The 17,809-nt window shown below is 43.6% G+C and overlaps 1 protein-coding gene across 2 annotated transcripts; it reads right to left on the bottom strand.

Annotated features, from left to right (window-relative positions):
• Positions 1-8,441: 8,441 nt before the first annotated feature.
• Positions 8,442-16,596, bottom strand: LOC128687925 (carboxypeptidase Q). Of its 2 annotated transcripts, XM_053775540.2 has the most exons (9): positions 16,174-16,596; positions 15,483-15,592; positions 14,914-15,064; positions 14,269-14,518; positions 12,253-12,420; positions 11,137-11,255; positions 10,260-10,424; positions 9,455-9,518; positions 8,442-8,822 (listed from the first exon to the last, which is right to left on the bottom strand). In XM_053775540.2, the coding sequence occupies exons 1-9, from the start codon at positions 16,492-16,494 to the stop codon at positions 8,578-8,580; spliced, it is 1,593 nt and encodes a 530-aa protein (XP_053631515.2). In that variant the 5' UTR covers positions 16,495-16,596; the 3' UTR covers positions 8,442-8,577. The 2 variants fall into 2 exon arrangements, with proteins under 2 accessions (XP_053631515.2, XP_053631517.2); XM_053775542.2 differs by lacking the exon at positions 9,455-9,518.
• Between the last annotated feature and the right edge of the window lie 1,213 nt (positions 16,597-17,809).

Below are 17,809 nucleotides of genomic sequence, written 5' to 3'. Positions count from 1 at the left end.
AGCTCATTGCTAGTAATCCCTTCCTTAAATCTCTTGTTAGAGCAACTGCTCAAGAAGAAATTTCTCACCTAGCTGGTAGTAATAAGTTATCACAAGTTATATACACTGATGGATCTAAACAGGAGTCTTCTGGCAGGGCTGCATCTGCTCTTGTTGCCACCTCCCTAGTTAAGAACGATAATAAATTTGTTGAGTTAGGCATAAGAATTAACAACTGGGCGTCTACACTGCAAACTGAATTGTTTGCAATCCTAATGGCGCTAAAGCTAACCTATGACACTGAGCTCGAGTCTATCATCATTACTGATTCTATGTCATCATTGAAGGCTCTTGACTCATATAATGACTCCAACAACATGCTCATTGGAGAAGCCAGGAATAGATACTCAAAAATTAGGGACAAAGGAATTAATGTACAATTGTTATGGATCCCATCACACATTGGATTACTCCGTCATGATCAAGTTGATATGTTAGCCAAGAAAAGTACCCAGAAGGAGAATGTAGAATATAACTTTGGTATAACTGTGTCTAGCATTAGGAATAATATTAGGAGAGAAGTAAATAATGAAAATGATTGTTATAGGAATGCAGTTAGAAGCCTGAGTAGATCTATAACCCACTATGATAACATGAACGTAGATAAGTATGTTTATGGAGCAACTTACAATGTGAACAGACTGACTGATGTAGTGGGCAGGCTTAGGCTTGGTTACAAGTACTTCTGGCAGTTTGGGAGACACACAGATGATGATCAAACTAAATGTAAATTATGTGATCAGTCATATGGTCACTCTATTGAGCACTATGCCATAAATTGTCCATTTATTGAGGAATACAGAGACAGACAGTATAATAACCTATGTGACATGTCAAGATATCTTATTAATGAAAATAAGATACTAGATATACTAAGCAAATTTCCTAAATTTGCTTGTAACAGATAAGTGAACTATAGATATGTAGATATAAATCCATATGTATTCCTGTTAATCCTTTGGGGCCTAGTTCCTAGGCCTTTTGTGTATCCATATGCTCTCGCGCTACCCTCCACAGGATGGATATGGGGTGCACAATAAACTAGCCACTTCGGTGCATTCGCTGCCTGACCACGGTCGAGTGAGGTTGTGCGCTGCACCCCTCTGCTGTTCAGGCGAGCTACCTTGTATCAACATGGCGCTGAGTGTGAGGAGGCGCGTAAATACCATTGGTATTGAGCTGCTTCGTGGGGCGATTTCACCCTCTTCAGTGCAAGTCTTACTCCCGACAATCATTAGGGAGACCTATGGAATCCAGGACGATGAGGTGTATGGTGTAGCCCTGAATGGGGCTTATAGAATCTTCGTCAAACTGAATTCCACGTCCGTGTATGAGTCTTTGGTGACGAGGTTCCAAGACGTGAGTCTTGACGCTACTCCAGCTGTGAAGGTGCGTTTGATCGACGTATCTCGCCACTTTACGTGGGTTAAGATACGTAATGTCCCATTTGAGGCAGATGAGGCTGACATAAGGAGTGTTTTTGAGACATATGGAACCGTACATCTGGCACAAAAGGGCAAGTGGACGGCAGGTGCTTACATGGGACGTCCGGAGGGTACCTTTTCCCTGAAGATGACTCTGAGACATCCCATACCGTCTTACGTCGTGTTGGAGGACTTCAGGACGCAAGTTATGGTATCGTATGCCGGACAGAGACGTACGTGCAGAATATGTGGGGCGTACGACCATATGGCGGCAGAGTGCGTGAAGCTGAGGAGGGCGCCAGCGCAAACTGGTGAAGCACCAGTTACCAGCGTGATAGCTGTTGAGAGCCCAGTGCGCAAGCAAGGGCCTGGGTGCTTGTGGAGTGAAGAGGTGGAGGATTCCAAAGAGGAGAATGGCATGTGTGAGGTAAGCTGTGATGTAAAAGGATCTGTTACTACACAAAGGACAAGTACAGAAGTGCAAGTGCAGGAGGAGGTGCAGGCTCTAGAGGAAGAGCTTCAGGAGGTGTTAAGGACATTGACACCGCCTGCAGAGGATGTTGTTCCTGAGCTGGTGAGAGACACGGCGGTGCCTGTAGAGGAATGTAAGGATAAAAAACATAGCAGGGTTGACGGGCCAACTAGTAAGAGAGAGTTGTCGCCGTGTGCTGTGGAACGGGGCGTGGTGGAGGTTGAGGTTCATCGTGAGGGAACCTCAGAAGATAACATGGATGTAGAGGGCATCACGAGGAAGAGAGCGGCGGCGTCAGACTCAGATGATGTCCTGACGCCGGCGCAGAGGTCTGGGAGGAAGGAAGAGCAACGTCGAAGCAGTCACGATAAGAGGCATCGCAAAAAAGGGGGAGGGGTTGATGGTGTGAAGCCTTGTGCTGGCTCTGGGGCAGGAGGCCCTGGGATGAATGAAGAGAGGAGGAAGGGTTGGAAACTATAAAGAGGCCTTAGGTGTATGACTGTGAACGTAAATGGACTGTGTAATAGTGTGAAGAAGGAATGGTTTCGAATGTTTCTGTATAAATACAGGGTGGATGTAGTGTTCCTGCAAGAACACAATTTCAAGGAGGGAAGAGTGCTCGAGGTGGAGGGGTTTCAGGTCATGACTCTGCCATCTGCACGTCTGAAAGGTGGTGTGGGTATATTGATCAGGGAGGCAAGCCCGTTTGTGTTGCTAAGAAGTGAGGGGGGGGGAGGGGGAAGAGTATTGCGCGTGGATGGGTGGTGGATGGGACAGCGGGTATCTTTTGTATGTGTGTATGCACCAGCGGAAAATGATGTGAGGGTAAAAAGGGATTTTGTATGTGAAGAACTAGTTTTCTTCTTACGTGGTTTACCTGCAGTGGCCGTCGTTGGTGGCGACTGGAACTGCGTTATTAGGAGGGCTGACGTGGAACCAAAAGGGGCGGGGCACGTGTCGGCGGCCTTGCGCGATCTTTTGAGGGATATTCAGTTGCGGGATGCGGTTGGAGGAGGGGCGTGGGAGGTAGAGCACACTTTTGTAAGACGGGGTTACGCTGCTAGGTTGGATAGGCTGTATATATCTCAAGGGGTTGGGTTGACATTTTTCCGTACAATAGAAGTAGCTTATTCGGATCATCGGGCGGTAGTAGCAGAGGTGGCGTGGGAGTCACTAGCAGGTATATCTAGGGGATATTGGAAATTAAATACAAGTGTGTTAGGTGATGAGGAGGGGATAGAGGGATTTGCAACGCTGTGGGAGGGGTTACGTGCAGAGATAGAAGGGGTAGAGGATGTGGTGATGTGGTGGGATGGTGTGGCTAAAGAACGGATTAAGCACTATTACGTAAAGGAAGGGAAACGTATCAATTCTTTAAAATATGGGCTTGCTAACTATTTGGAGGATAGATTACGGGGTTGCTATGCGAGGGGGGCGGTGGCGGGTACTTATCCAATGGACGAAATTATGGCAATTAAAGGGAGGCTGCGTGAGGTACAGGATGAGAGGTTCCAAGCGGTGAGGGTACAGGCGGGGGTGGAAGAGGTGTTATGGGGCGATAGACCTTCATCGTGCGTATTGCGTAGGCAGAAACAAAGACAGCAGGCAATGACTATTCCATGGTTGGAGGTTCATGAATCGATAGGAGGGTACAGGGAGGGGCAGGTCATACAAGCTACGGAAGGAATGGGGGCGTTTGCTGACAAGTGGTATGAGAAGTACTGGCAACGAGAAGGGGTAGAGGATGGGGTTTTAGAACAGGTGTGTGGGAGTGTGGTATGTCAGTTGCGTAACAGTGATAGGGAAGCACTGGGTGGGGAAATAACTGAGGGGGAAATATGGAGGGCTTTAAGTGGAATGCGAAAGGGCAAAGCACCGGGAATTGATGGACTCCCGGCAGAGTTTTATCAGCAGCATTGGGAATTATTGAGGCATTTTCTGGTTAGGTTATTAAATTGCATGAAGGAGAGAGGTGAGCTGGGTGAGAAGCAGGCAACGGCTGTCGTTGTATTGGTACCGAAGGGTAAGGGGCAGCATACGCTTCGGGATTACCGGGCGATCTCGTTGTTATGCGCAGATTATAAATTGTTTGCAAAGATTTTGGGAAATCGGGTCAAGTGTGTGGTAGGGCGGGTAGTATCAAAAACTCAGTTTGGTTTGCCAGGGAGGTCTATGGTGGAGGGGCATGGGTTACTTAGGGATTTCGTGGAGGCAAAAGGGGGGGGGGGAGGGAGGGAGGTTTGGTGGCGCTCGATTGGCAAGGGGCATACGATAGAGTGGATCGGAAAGCATTGAAAGCCATCCTCAGGGGTCAGGGGTTTGGGGAAGAAATAGTGGGCTGGGTTGAGGCGTTGTATGGAGGTGCAATGGCGAGGGTACAGATTAATGGTCGATTGGGTGGGAAGATTGTAATGGGTAGGGGACTTAGGCAGGGGTGTCCTATGTCACAATTATTGTTTGCGTGCGTACAGGACCCCTTTTATAGATTGATGGAGCAGCGTATGTGTCACGTAGAGGGACCAGGGTGTGAGGTTGCGAGGGTTTGGCCAGTTTTAATTGGGTATGTGGATGATACAACTGTTCTGATCAGGGAGGGGATGTCAATGGACACATTAGACGGGGTAGTACAAATGTTCGCAGGGGCAACTGGTATGAGGGTAAATTCAGAAATCCATGGTCATGGGGTTAGGAGCTTGGGCGGGTAGGGTTGATTGGGGTAGTGCAGTTGTGAGGAGGCAGGTGCATTCGTTAAAAATCTGCGGTCTTATTTATGCAGACGATCTACCTGTGGCACGCATGGAAAACTCGCTTAGGATGGTAGAAAGGATTCAGGGACGCTTGGGTGCATTGCGACCTTATCATTTGACCCTTGTGCAGCGTGCCATTGTTGTTAATATCTTACTGTATAGCAAAGTATGGCACGTGGCAGCCGTGTTCCCATTAACTGGGCCGGCAATAACGAACATACTTAGGAAGGTTTTTAAATTCTTGTGGGGTTCGAGCTGTGATTGGATTAAGAGGGATGTGGTAATGTTACCTGTAAGTAAGGGGGGGCTGGGATTGCTGGACTTAAAGCGGAGGGTCAAATGTGTCTTCATTAAAAGGGAGGTGATGAGGGAAAGTGTGGGTGGGGGGGGTTTGGCCAGGATCCATAACAGATTGCAACGGATGTATACAGGAGTTGAGTTGCATGAGTGTGAAACTGTGTTGAGGGCTCTGGCGTGGGATCGAGAGCCAGCAAAGGTTAAAATAGGTAGGTTGTGTAGATTGTTAGCCGGGAGGGTTGTAGCGCCTGTAGAGGGAATTTTCCCCATGTATGCATGGGGAAGTATATGGAATAGGTTGAGTAGGATGAGGTTGCAACCTCGTGTTCGGGATGTAATGTATCGTTTTCTGCATGGCATTTTACCGTCGGGTGTGGTTCTACGGGATAGACGAGTCGTTGACGGGGGGGGGGAGTGTGGGATATGTGGTGGGGAGGAGTCGGCTTTTCATGTAGTATATTTTTGTGATGGACTGAGGAGTGTCAAGGGGTGGTTAAATAGGGTGATAAATAGGATAGGAGGTAAAGGAATTTCTGTATTGAGAGCATTAAGTCTCGACGTGGGGGGTTGGGAGGAAAGTGTAATCAGAGCTGTGGGGTACATTATGGCAGATTATATCTATATAGTGTGGGGATTGCGGGGCAAACAGGTTACTGAGGTGAAGAGGAGGGTGTTAGCGTTAACGTTCTATAAAACGGTATGTAGAAATAAGGAAATTTATGGGAGGAGGTGGGTGAAGGATTTTTCAGAGGGATATAGGCAACTTACGTTACAGGTTTTATTAGACTTGTAATATACGAGGGAGGGGAGGGTATGATTGGAAAGTGTTGCTGGGGTAGGGAAGTCAGGGGTGAAAACAGGGTTGCCTCCCTGGTAATGGATAACAAAAGTTTTGCGAGAGTGTTGGATGAGTGATGCATGAGTGAATAATATGTGGACCACGGGTGCTTGCACCTGTGGAGCTGGCCAGTTTTTGTGTAAATGGACTTTATACTTATTATACATATTGTGTGTGGTAATATTGATTTACGGTAATGACATTGTAATTTGGAGATTTGCTATAATAATTGCACGTATTTGCTCCAACTTGTTTTCTAGGTGCCTTGCACTGCATAGTGTTGATGCTGTGATCATGCACGGTGTCCAGAGATATGATGTGATATGTTTGTATTAATGTCTGTGCATAATTGTTCGTCACTGGTGTTCTGCAATTCAGTTTTGTTTTGAGAGTAAAGAGGTTAATGCACGTCAGATAGTGTAATAAAGTTGGGCAACAGTGGTGTTATAGGTTTTTGTGGTTAGGTGCGTGCTAGGCACAGTCTTTATGTGTTACTTATGTCATGGTTATATTTTATGTTGTATTGTACTGTTGTCAATAGTACTATGTAATGTCCATATAAAGCTGTATAGAGCTTGAATGTCATAGTTGAAGCTGTGTTATTGTTTTAACACTGGAATTGCATGTTTAAATGTGTAAAGGCTTACATGTGTTGGATTTTGAGACTAAGTTTATTCTTATGGTTTTGTAGTAATTTTGTATGTCTTTGTGACTTTTCTATATCACCATTGTTATGTAATACATATTGTTATGTAACTGAACCATTAGGACAATTACATAAATTAACGTTGAATCATTGCTGTGTGACTTTCGATTAGGCAACGTCATTGTTTATAGTATGTTAGGTTGTAAATAGTGGGGTGGTTGGATAACCACGGAGGGGGGGGGGGGTAATATGTCGGTATATGTTCAGTGCAATGCATTGTATGGTCTGTAGTCGATTATTAAGTACCATTTCGAGGGATGTGTATATAACAGTGTTGTTCATATCATGTAATTCTGTTGGGTAGCTCCAACAGGGTTGGGTTAAGTGATAGGATGAGGGAGCAGGGAGGGGGGGGGGTGTACCCACACGGAGTTGTAAGTGTGGTGTGTAATATTAGATGTAGGGAGGATTATGTTAATTATCGACTTAAATGAGTTTTACATATTATATTTTGTAATGTCATGTTTTAAATAAAATATAAAAAAAAAAAAAAAAAAAAAAGCCACTTCGGTGGCAAAATCTAAATCTTTTAGATGGAACGTGGGTGTAAAATATGGGTCATTTCTTCATAGTGGAGAGGGGTAGAGCTGGCCACAGACAGCCAGAAGAAGTCTTTGAAGAATTTGTTTAATATCTGGGTTATGCACCCGATACTATCTTGTGGGCAGTAGTTAAAAGATTACAGAGGCACACAGTGGATCCAGGAACCGGGCCGCAAGGTTTTGATAACTGACCAAGTTACAATGGTAATGACCTATTTACATGTTTACATCTGATTACAATCGTAATGAGTTATTTATGCTTTGAAGGGGACGGGTCCTTCAAGAGTTTAAGGGTCCTCTAATAGAAGTTCATAACTAACTGTAAGTTGTATTTTGTCAGTGTTTATTGCATCCCCTATTTATTCATCATTAGGGATGTCAAGCCCATGATGCCACTCTTCAGGTTGTTTGTTCTTTCTAGGCTGAAATATTGCTGCACACTAACAGCACCTTTCAAGGCAGGTGAAATTGCTGACCTAGAAAATGTACAGATAACCTTTCACGGCACACATAACGGAGATAAAACACTTCAGTTACTGGGAACGCTTGAAGTTCCTCAACCTGTACTTCCTAGAACGCAGACGGGAGAGATACATGGTTATATACACCTGGAAAATCCTAGAGGGACTAGTACCAAACTTGCACACGAATATCGCTCCATATGAAAGCAAAAGACTCGGCAGACGATGCAACATCCCCCCAGTGAAAAGCAGGGGCGCCACAAGTACGATAAAAGACAACACCCAAGATTGTTCAACTGCTTCCTAGCATACATAAGGGGGATTACCAATAGACCCCTGGCTGTCTTCAAGAAGGCACTAGACAGGTACCTAAAGTCAGTACCTGACCAACCGGGCTGTGGTTCGTACGTCAGCTTGCGTGCGGCTAGCAGTAACAACCTGGTTGATCAGACCCTGATCCACTATGAGGCCTGGTCTCAGACCGGGCCGCGGGGGCGTTGACCCCCGAAACCCTCTCCAGGTAGAATTTTATTCCCGTAAATACGAGGTGACTGATTTTTCCTGTTTAATAGAGTAGCTCTGTTGAATGCATTAAAATTAATGGGAATTATTCAGAATTCTGAAGGGGAGTAATCAAAATTATTTTACCGTTTCTTGTATATGAAACTGATATGATATACATTACACTCTTTGTAATGTATATTATTTTATGCTAATGTGTATAAATTTAATTTAAAAAATAGAAAAATAATGCGGATCTTCCCCCCAGAATTAAAAGAATATGAAAATAGTTGACTCATCTCTCTCAAAAAGGCTTCTGACGCTTGTCTTATGGCTGCTTAATTTAATAATCTTCAAATAGCTATATATCTTGAAGTAACATGAAGCCACAACAATACTGGTAAATCATAGACATTTGTAAGAGGGGGAAAACGTTTATTATTCAACATTTTATCCAAAGTGGAATTGAATTATTGTCTACCAGGACGTTCATGGTCTTTATTATCAATTCCAGTTGGGCAACTGTGGGACCTCGGTGAGGTGATAGACTTCAGGTGAACTGAAAACTATGCGATGGTCCCCCATTCCTCATAGGGTTAAGCGCTTCCCCTTGAATACTATATTTATCTGCTACGGGCGAGTGCGGAATCCTGTGGGTAATGTTAGCAGCAACGTAGGCCAGAGAGGTCCAGACGGCAAGGCAGCGGTCCAGCTCGTCCGGGTCTTCCACAGTGAGGGTGTCACCGTCAGAGTGGTGGAACCAGTAGTACCTGGAACTCTCAGTGTACAGTGAACCTGACAAAGATGGAAAAAAAACTTGTACAGTGAATCTGAAGAAGCTGGAACACTCGGTACAGTGAAGCTGATGAAGATGGAACACATGGTACAGTGTCCTGTCACCTCAAATTCCCATCAGTTTCAACCAAACACGAGAAGTTCTCGGCAGTAGTAACTCTAACGAAAGACTTCATCATTTGATGGCAACAACTCAAGATATTTGAGAGGACTAATGCTTGTAAGTGGCTCTTGCTCCAGTGAATTTGGGCTACCCTCTCCTTCGAATCAGTCCAGATTACCTCTCGTTCCTGAAACCCTATATGGCACTTATGGGTTTAGCTCTTTCTCATAAATATATAACAGAACACCTGTTTTTCCTGGATGGACCAATGCCAACTATACACAAAACATCAAAGGATGCAGCCTAGAAAAAGTGTTAAGGCCTAAAGATTTGCTTCACACTTCGTTTGAAAATTTATACACTACCTGAGATGAAAAAAATAAACAGTTTATGCACCTCACTGATGAGTTTTCTAAATGTGACAAAATGCAATTTGTCTGAAAAGCTCAGAGGAAAGTTACATAAGTTGGGACTAGTCACATTAATGGCATATCAGGTCTCTGGAAGATTGTTGCGAAACTATTCTTACCTGTTGGGACGCCAGCTTTCTGCCATTCTTCTATGTCTGGTCCTCCATCCATGGGACTGACTACCTGTAACATACACGAGAGCACCTCAAGGCATGACTGATCTCAAGTAATACTTCAGTTTCAAGTCTGCTTCTAGATATAAAGGTCAATAGGTCAGACCTGATTTCCTCTCATTTCCTAGACACTGTGTTACCCCTTGAGAGTTTACCGCTTCTCCACGAATATAATAATAATAATGGATAAGATAGTTCTACATATTTGGGCTCCTTTTTTTTATTAAAAATCTACAGTATGAGTTCAAGAGGTCTAAGTAGGTGGAAAAGGATATACAGTATATACCGAGAAATATATTTCTTTCAGTGTATATACTGTATACTGAGAGTTTACTGTAACCCATATTTTAAGGATTTAAATATTCTTGACTAGTGCTGAAAAAGATTACTTGCAGCTTTAATGACTCTAGTGTAGCCGACAGGCTTTAAATCTATTAGCCTAGGAGGAACGTGGTAATTGTGAGCAAAATAAGGCCTGATCCCAGGCCGGGCCGCGGAGGTGTTGACCCTCGAAACCTTCTCTAGGTATACTCCAGGTAAAATCTGTTATACTTCCTCGACTCATATCAATATCTAGTCCTATGTAAGGCAAACTACTATTTCCCAGGATGCCACCCACAACAGTCTGCTAACGCCCATGGATCAACAAGTGTAGGGAGACGATGAGTCTTCCCTCGACTCCTCCTTCACCTGAATAGCGTTGAAGAGCTATAGAAGTCTTCATCACCCGCTACCCCAGGCACTACTTCACCTGTGTAGCGTTGAGGGGTTGCAGTAGCTTCAACACCTCCTGGATGATGCAGGTGGCCTCCTGGTTGCCGCTGAAGGCCAGGCCCAGCGGAGAGAACGTCCCGGCGTCCGACTCTAGTATTAGCTGGAACTTGTCACTCTCGTTGACGTGATTGTTGTAGTAGGCCTGTGAGAATGGTATTAGCCCCATGAGTGTGGTTATGGTAGACCTGGGGGATAGTACCAGCCTCATGAGTGTAGTTATCGTATGATTAGAGGCTTGTGAGTTGGTACCGGCCCCCATGAGTGTGGTTATGGTAGGCTTGTGGAGGGAAACTAGCAGCAAGAATGTAGTTATGGCAGGCCTATATAATAGCCAGCCGTGAGTATTTAATCAGTCCCTCAGCCTGGAGTCGATGTGTTCAGTCCATCAATCTTGTAGAATGTACATTCTACAAGATTGATGGACTGAACACATCGACTCCAGGCTGAGGGACTGATTACCTCATACTCCTCCTCTCCTTACGCCTTCCTCTTTGTATTGGACTGATGAAGCCACTGTGTGGCGAAACGTTTCCTGAATAAAGATTCCCATATGCTGCATAAGTGTCTCAATCTTCAATGTAGTTATGGCAGGCCTATATAATAGCCAGCCGTGAGTATTTGGAACTGTCGTAAAGTGACAAGTAAAGTGTCAAGTCCCTCAGCTGAGGGATTGATTATCTCATTTCTTGTATATAGTTCCATTGTCTTCTAATTATATCCTTGAATTTAAACTGATAAAGCCACCGGATGGCGAAACGTCTACAATAAAGATACCCAGATGTACATGTGCCTAATTTTCATCCTGTCGGTATTGTATACCATTCATGTACATCTAGTAAAAGGTAGCAACCTACCAGACCACCGTAAAGACCCTGCTCCTCGCCTGTCCAGATGATGGTCCTGAGGGTCCTCCTTGGTCTGAGACCCAGCTGCTGCAACACCACCCCGGCGTTCCAGGAGATCGTGACTCCACCTGCAACACCACACAACACTCACTGGTGAAGAGCTCTTGATCCAAGGAACTGAAGATATTTTCATCCCCTTATCTTGAATTGAACCTGATTACCTCGCAATTCACAAGTGCTACATGACCCCTACGAGTTTAGCGTTCCCCATGGATATAATGATAATAATCCAGCCTATGTGTCGTGACTGACGGGTTGTGTTGACATAAGGTTCATGGTGTGTTGGGCACTGTTAGGTCAGGGTTACCTGTCAACTCATTCCCATAACGTAAATAGGTGCCTCCATCACAGACCTTCTTTTCAGCAAAGAAAGCAATTTTCGTCCTTCTGGCAGCTTGCCAAAAGGACGTGTGTGTAACGGTAGTTGAATGAGCAGTCCCCGTCAGTCCAAAGGTGACATGTTACTCTCAGACTCAAAAAAGTCACGTTGTATATACACTGACAGGTGAATCTTTCTCAGCGTATATATGCTGAGAGTTTACTTTAACCCTTATTTTAGGGATTAAAGTATTCCTGCCTGGTAGTGAAAAGGTTACGTGCAGCATTAATGGTAACAGTATATTGGATAGGCTTTAAACCCTGCTAGCCAATCCACCTATTTACGGGAACACCTGAAAATCTGCAAGAAAAGCTAAGTTCCTGTGTATTTAGCTCAGGGATAACTGTTATGAAATTTAACAAGTAACCCAGAATATTCTGGCATAATTTTGGAATAGTCATCGACTATACCTGGCCCGTAGCTCCCCCTTTTTTTTTTAATGTATAATAATTTTTAAATATATTTGAATTTTTTAAGTAAATTCTTTAAAGTGTTGAGTAATCCCTCTGTGGATTTTTTGTTGCATAAACCTGCTTAATAGGCACCTACTTCCGTCATCAAATGGTCCTTGAAGTGAGGTTCTGTTTACATATTGTACATGGTGTTTGAGGCACCTTTTCTTTCATCTATGGTCCCTATGTTGAAGCTGAGTTTGCATATTGTAAATAGTGTTTGGGGGTGCCTACCTCCGTCGTCCATGGCCCCCTGCCCCACGTCCCAGGAGTCTAAGTGCCCAGACACCACTACAACCTCGTCAGGCCACTGGAGACCCAGCACCTCCGTGATGGTGTTCCTGGAGATGAAGTCTGGGTAGGTCTGGGCGCTCATTGTCAGGTGTACCTCCATCTTTTGACCTGACACAGAACACCACAATGAGATATATAACCTCAGAAATGCGATGCTGACTTTATATTAAAGTTAACTGCTTAATTTGATTTATTAACAGTAGAGATGGTGATAGCGATTTCTTTCAGCCTTAGGTCATGAATAAAGTGAATGTCTAACTGCATCATTAAGTTCCTTATTACATGTAAGCATTAGGTTGATTAAGCTAATAACAAAGGGTCTTGTGTGTGTGTATATTTTTTTTTTTTTTTTTTTTTTTTTTTTTTTTTTTTTTTTTTTTCCAACAAGTCGGCCGTTTCAAACCGAGGCAGGGTGACCCAAAAAAAGAAAGAAAATCCCCAAAAAGAAAATACTTTCATCATCATTCAACACTTTCACCTCACTCACACATTATCACTGCTTTTGCAGAGGTGCTCAGAATACAACAGTTTAGAAGCATATACGTATAAAGATACACAACATATCCCTCCAAACTGCCAATATCCCAAACCCCTCCTTTAAAGTGCAGGCATTGTACTTCCCATTTCCAGGACTCAAGTCCGACTATATGAAAATAACCGGTTTCCCTGAATCCCTTCACTAAATATTACCCTGCTCACACTCCAACAGATCGTCAGGTCCCAAGTACCATTCGTCTCCATTCACTCCTATCTAACACGCTCACGCACGCTTGCTGGAAGTCCAAGCCCCTTGCCCACAAAACCTCCTTTACCCCCTCTCTCCAACCCTTTCGAGGACGACCCCTACCCCGCCTTCCTTCCCCTATAGATTTATATACTTTCCATGTCATTCTACTTTGATCCATTCTCTCTAAATGACCAAACCACCTCAACAACCCCTCTTCTGCCCTCTGACTAATACTTTTATTAACTCCACACCTTCTCCTAATTTCCACACTCCGAATTTTCTGCATAATATTTACACCACACATTGCCCTTAGACAGGACATCTCCACTGCCTCCAACCGTCTCCTCGCTGCTGCATTTACCACCCAAGCTTCACACCCATATAAGAGTGTTGGTACTACTATACTTTCATGTGTGTGTATATATATATATATATATATATATATATATATATATATATATATATATATATATATATATATATATATATATATATATATAGATATATATATATATATATATATATATATATATATATATATATATGTCTGTGTATATATACTGTGTGTGTGTGTATATGTGTGTATGTGTGTGTGTGTGTGTGTGTGTGTGTGTGTGTGTGTGTGTGTGTGTGTGTGTGTGTGTGTGTGTGTGTGTGTGTGTGTGTGTGCTTGAATGATGGTGAAAATGTTTCTTTTTTGGGTCACCCTGCCTCGGTGGGAGACGGCCGACGTGTTGAAAACAAATTATTCTGAAGGACTTTTGATCCAAGAAATGGGAGCTACTCCTCGCTTTCCTTGGATTAAACCTGTGTATCTCCTGCAAGTTTAGGTCTTCCCCAATAATATAGTAGATTAACCAGATGGAAATTTCTTAAAAGCTTCGTTTGTCATTCACTTTTATTATTCCTGTGCTGTTCTGTACTTATCAAACTATTTCAAAATGTAAAGTGTTCAATCATTAATATGATGATGAGAAATTCATTTAAAATTCCATAAATTTCAATAAACCAGACGTGGAAATAAGAAATAATCGTGAAGTGATGAAGTATAGTGATGGCTCATATTGATGATCACACGTGCCAGCAACGTCACCATAATTAAAATAAAAAAAAAACATTGTCCATTGATACAGTCGTACTGGCCAGGTTGTGGCAGCCACCACACCACCGTCGATACACATGTCTCATTAAGTTAAATTCGCCAGAATACTGAAAAACTCTCACCTCACCTCTTTGTTGCATCCTCAACATCATTTCTGCATCTTCAACGGCGATGCAGACGGTGGGAATAGTGTGGTTGAGGTCAGTGTACTGCTGGTGCCCCGTGTGGGGAGAGTTGATGGAGAAAGGCGTGGTTGAACGTATGAGGGCAGCCACGGCACCAACCTCGGCTGCTTTAGAAGCTCCATCTGTTCTATAAGCAACTGTTACCCCGTAGGACACCCACTCCGGGATGAACACCACGATTTTGCCAGCCGCCTGATAGTCAAAGGAAAGTTTTAGCACTCTGAGATTCACAGCTATCTGGCGAATTAGAAATGGAAATTAGGCGACTTTTCGGTTCTTCCTCAACCATTATCAAATCGCAGGAATGTAATTTTGATAATAGTCTAGGAAGGAATATTATAAAAAATTACAGATTAAATTCCTTACGTTCCCAGTGATGGCAACTTAGCTAAAGAAACATGATAAATGCTCAAATACCATTTGATTTTCTCGATACAACTTACACTGTACAAATGCATCAAATTCATAAGCACATCATACACTCATAAACACATAAGCATGTCATATGCACAACTGCGCATCAGTCACATTGTTAAGGGCGCCACACCTCCACCCTCTCATACCACGCATTAGTTGGTCCCACTCACTTGGTCTGCATGCGTCTTCAAATCATCGAAGTCCTTCACGACGAGGACCTCCGCTTTGATGCCCTCGGGCGGGGTGGCCACCGAGCTCCCAAGACCCAGCACATTCAGCTTGTGGAGGCGAGGGAGAGTCATCCAGGCCGATTCCGTGTTCCTGGACACGCCAGAATAAAAAAAAGTTCAGCATGAGCTGTTGCTGTCAGAATCGGACCTTGCAATTAATCACGACTGGCACGGCAATGCCGACAAGTTGTGAGTAAGGCATGTACGCACTGATCAAGACATTTATCATGGAAACGTTTCGCCACTAGTGGCTTTTTCGGACATAAGGACTGAAGCTACTCGTGGCGAAACGCTTCCACAATAAATGACCGAATCAGTGTACAAGTGTCTTTTACCTACAACAGTCTAGCAGCTTAAGTACCCTGACCCAGTCATCATCCACGTGAAATCACCTGAACCAGATACAATCTCCGTGACCTTACCTAACCTAATCATTCCCGTGACTTCACCTGACCCAGATATCATCCCCGTGGCCTCACCTGACACAGACGTCATCCCCGTGACCTCACCTGACCCAGTGAGGCACAGCGACATCTTCCGTGTGAGTGTTCTCCAGACCTGCAGTTTCTGACACCTTTAGGATCCAGTCAATGGCAGCTTCCAGTTGTCCCGATCCAGTCTGGATAGATCGGCAGCAGATAACAACCATTAGGTAAATGATGGTAAAGGGTTCTTGATTCAAGAAGTTGAGAGACTGACCAATTCAAAACTAATACTTCAAGGATATAAATATAACACACAATGCGGGTTATGGCATGTTATTGTGAAGACGTTTCGTTCCTCCGTTTTTACCTTCTTATGATTGACAGTCCCTTGTGAGCATGACATTTTCCTAATATGTTCCACTCTACACTAGCCTATTTTTCATTCCATGGTCACTAGACTGGGAGCGTGATGGGTAAATCAGGTACAAAATTGATTTCAAACCTTGGAGTACTTCAGTGTGCCCACAAGGAGCAGGCCTGGGTTATCCATTGCCCAAGGCCACGAAACCCTATTGTAGGCAGAGCATCATATTTATATCCTCAAATCATAGTCATAATACTTAATTCGGTCCTTATGTGATCTACACTCTGTATACAATGCAGATGTATATTTGTAATATATCTTTAGGGCCTACTATTATGAGTGTCCAAAAGTATAAAGACTATAATCCGGCTATGAGTGGACGGATGATTTTTCTTCCCGTTGCTGACTTACCATCCGTGGACCGAAGGTATCAACCAGCTCGGCCAGCATCTTGTAGGTCTGACCCTTGTAGTCTCCGTGCACCACATAATCGATTATTTTATTCACGTCTTCTTGATATCCCTTGATTTCCGCCACCAGCTCCGTCGTTAGGTTGCAGGCACTCTGGGCTGGCGTTTCCTTCAGCTGATGGTGGAAGGCAGACGAGGCCTCAGCTTCAGTCACTGCCTTACCAGTATTGTTGCTATTCTCAGCTTTAACGATAAACAGAGCTTGATTCTGCTGGACGCAGTATACCGCCAGTAAGAACGTATACACTCCTATACGTGTCATTTTGAATTTTTCAGTACTTGCGTATTATGGACAAAAGATTTTCCGACTATAGTTGCCAGCACCAAGACAATACTGCTTATCCTTACCTTGAATTCCTCAAGGTCCTCATGTTATCTAAATATTTATATCAAACTACTTATCATTACATCTATCTTCCCTCTATCTCTACTGATTTCAGTCCACTGCGTGACTCATACTTTAACTCGCTTCTGTTTAATTTTGCTGCATTGCATTGTTGAAAAAGCAGGAGAGTAGGTTCATTTTTAACGAAGCAGCAGCAGCAGCAGCAGCAGCAGCAGCAGCAGCAGCAGCAGCAGCAGCAGCAGCAGCAGCAGCAGCAGCAGCAGCAGCAGCAGCAGCAGCAGCAGCAGCAGCAGCAGCAGTAGTGGTGGTGGTAGTGGTAGTAGTAGTAGTGGTGGTGGTGGTGGTGGTGGTGGTGGTGGTGGTGGTGGTGGTGGTGGTCGTTGAATTAGCGGTAATGGTAGTAGTAGACGATATACCTAATGGCAGAAATGTCTCGCTATCTCTCCACCTTGACACTGTCTCGGCAGATATAATTAACATGACTCATTTTATTATGATACAAAAATTAATTGACCCACATGTTCCCCTCTACAATGTTCTACTTCAAAATCGTTGAACAGTTCTTTTCTGACAAGATTTTTTTTAATCTTTTTCAAGAAATTAAAATTACGTTCCACATCATTTAATACTAATTTCGCTAATTCATCAACACCGTTATGCTATGTGTTAAATTGTCCACTTAATGAAGAATACAGAGACAGTATAATAACCTATGTGACAGGTCTAGATATCTTATTAATGAAAATAAGACATCAGATATACTAAGCAAATTTCCTAAATTTGCTTGGAACAGATAAGTGAATTGTAGATATGTAGATATAAATCCATATGTACACCTGTTAACCCTTTGGGGCCTAGTTCTTGGGCCTTTTGTGTATCCATATGCTCTTGCGCTACCGTCCACAGCCACAGGATGGATATGGTGTGCACAATAAACTAGCCACTTCGGTGGCAAAATCTAATCGTTATACTACTCCTGGAAGCATATGTGAGAGGAAATCTGCAAAAAGCATAATTCTAATCTCTTTCTTAATAATTTGTGTATGTATGTACCTAGATTCATACACAATATGCTGCATTCAACTAATTCGAATAGTGTCCCATGGCTAGAATGGTAGCGCATTCACATACTGGGTGTCCGTGTTCGATACCTAGTACTTGTGGAAACGTTGGGCACGTTTCCTTACACCTGCTGCCCCTGTTCACCTAGCAATGAACATGTACCTGGGTG

This window comes from Cherax quadricarinatus, chromosome 10 (assembly GCF_038502225.1).
Source record: "Cherax quadricarinatus isolate ZL_2023a chromosome 10, ASM3850222v1, whole genome shotgun sequence".
In the NCBI taxonomy this organism is placed as follows: domain Eukaryota; kingdom Metazoa; phylum Arthropoda; class Malacostraca; order Decapoda; family Parastacidae; genus Cherax; species Cherax quadricarinatus.
This window is presented reverse-complemented; position numbering and strand designations above follow the sequence as displayed.

Excerpts from the sequence above, each read along its gene's own strand:
- LOC128687925 (XM_053775540.2), bottom strand. The coding sequence starts at position 16,494 with ATGACACGTATAGGAGTGTATACGTTCTTACTGGCGGTATACTGCGTC. Across the intron at positions 15,065-15,482 it reads GCTGTGCCTCACTGGGTCAG|GAACACGGAATCGGCCTGGA; the intron begins GTGAGGTCACGG and ends TGGCGTGTCCAG. Across the intron at positions 10,425-11,136 it reads AGGGTCTTTACGGTGGTCTG|GCCTACTACAACAATCACGT; the intron begins GTAGGTTGCTAC and ends CCATTCTCACAG.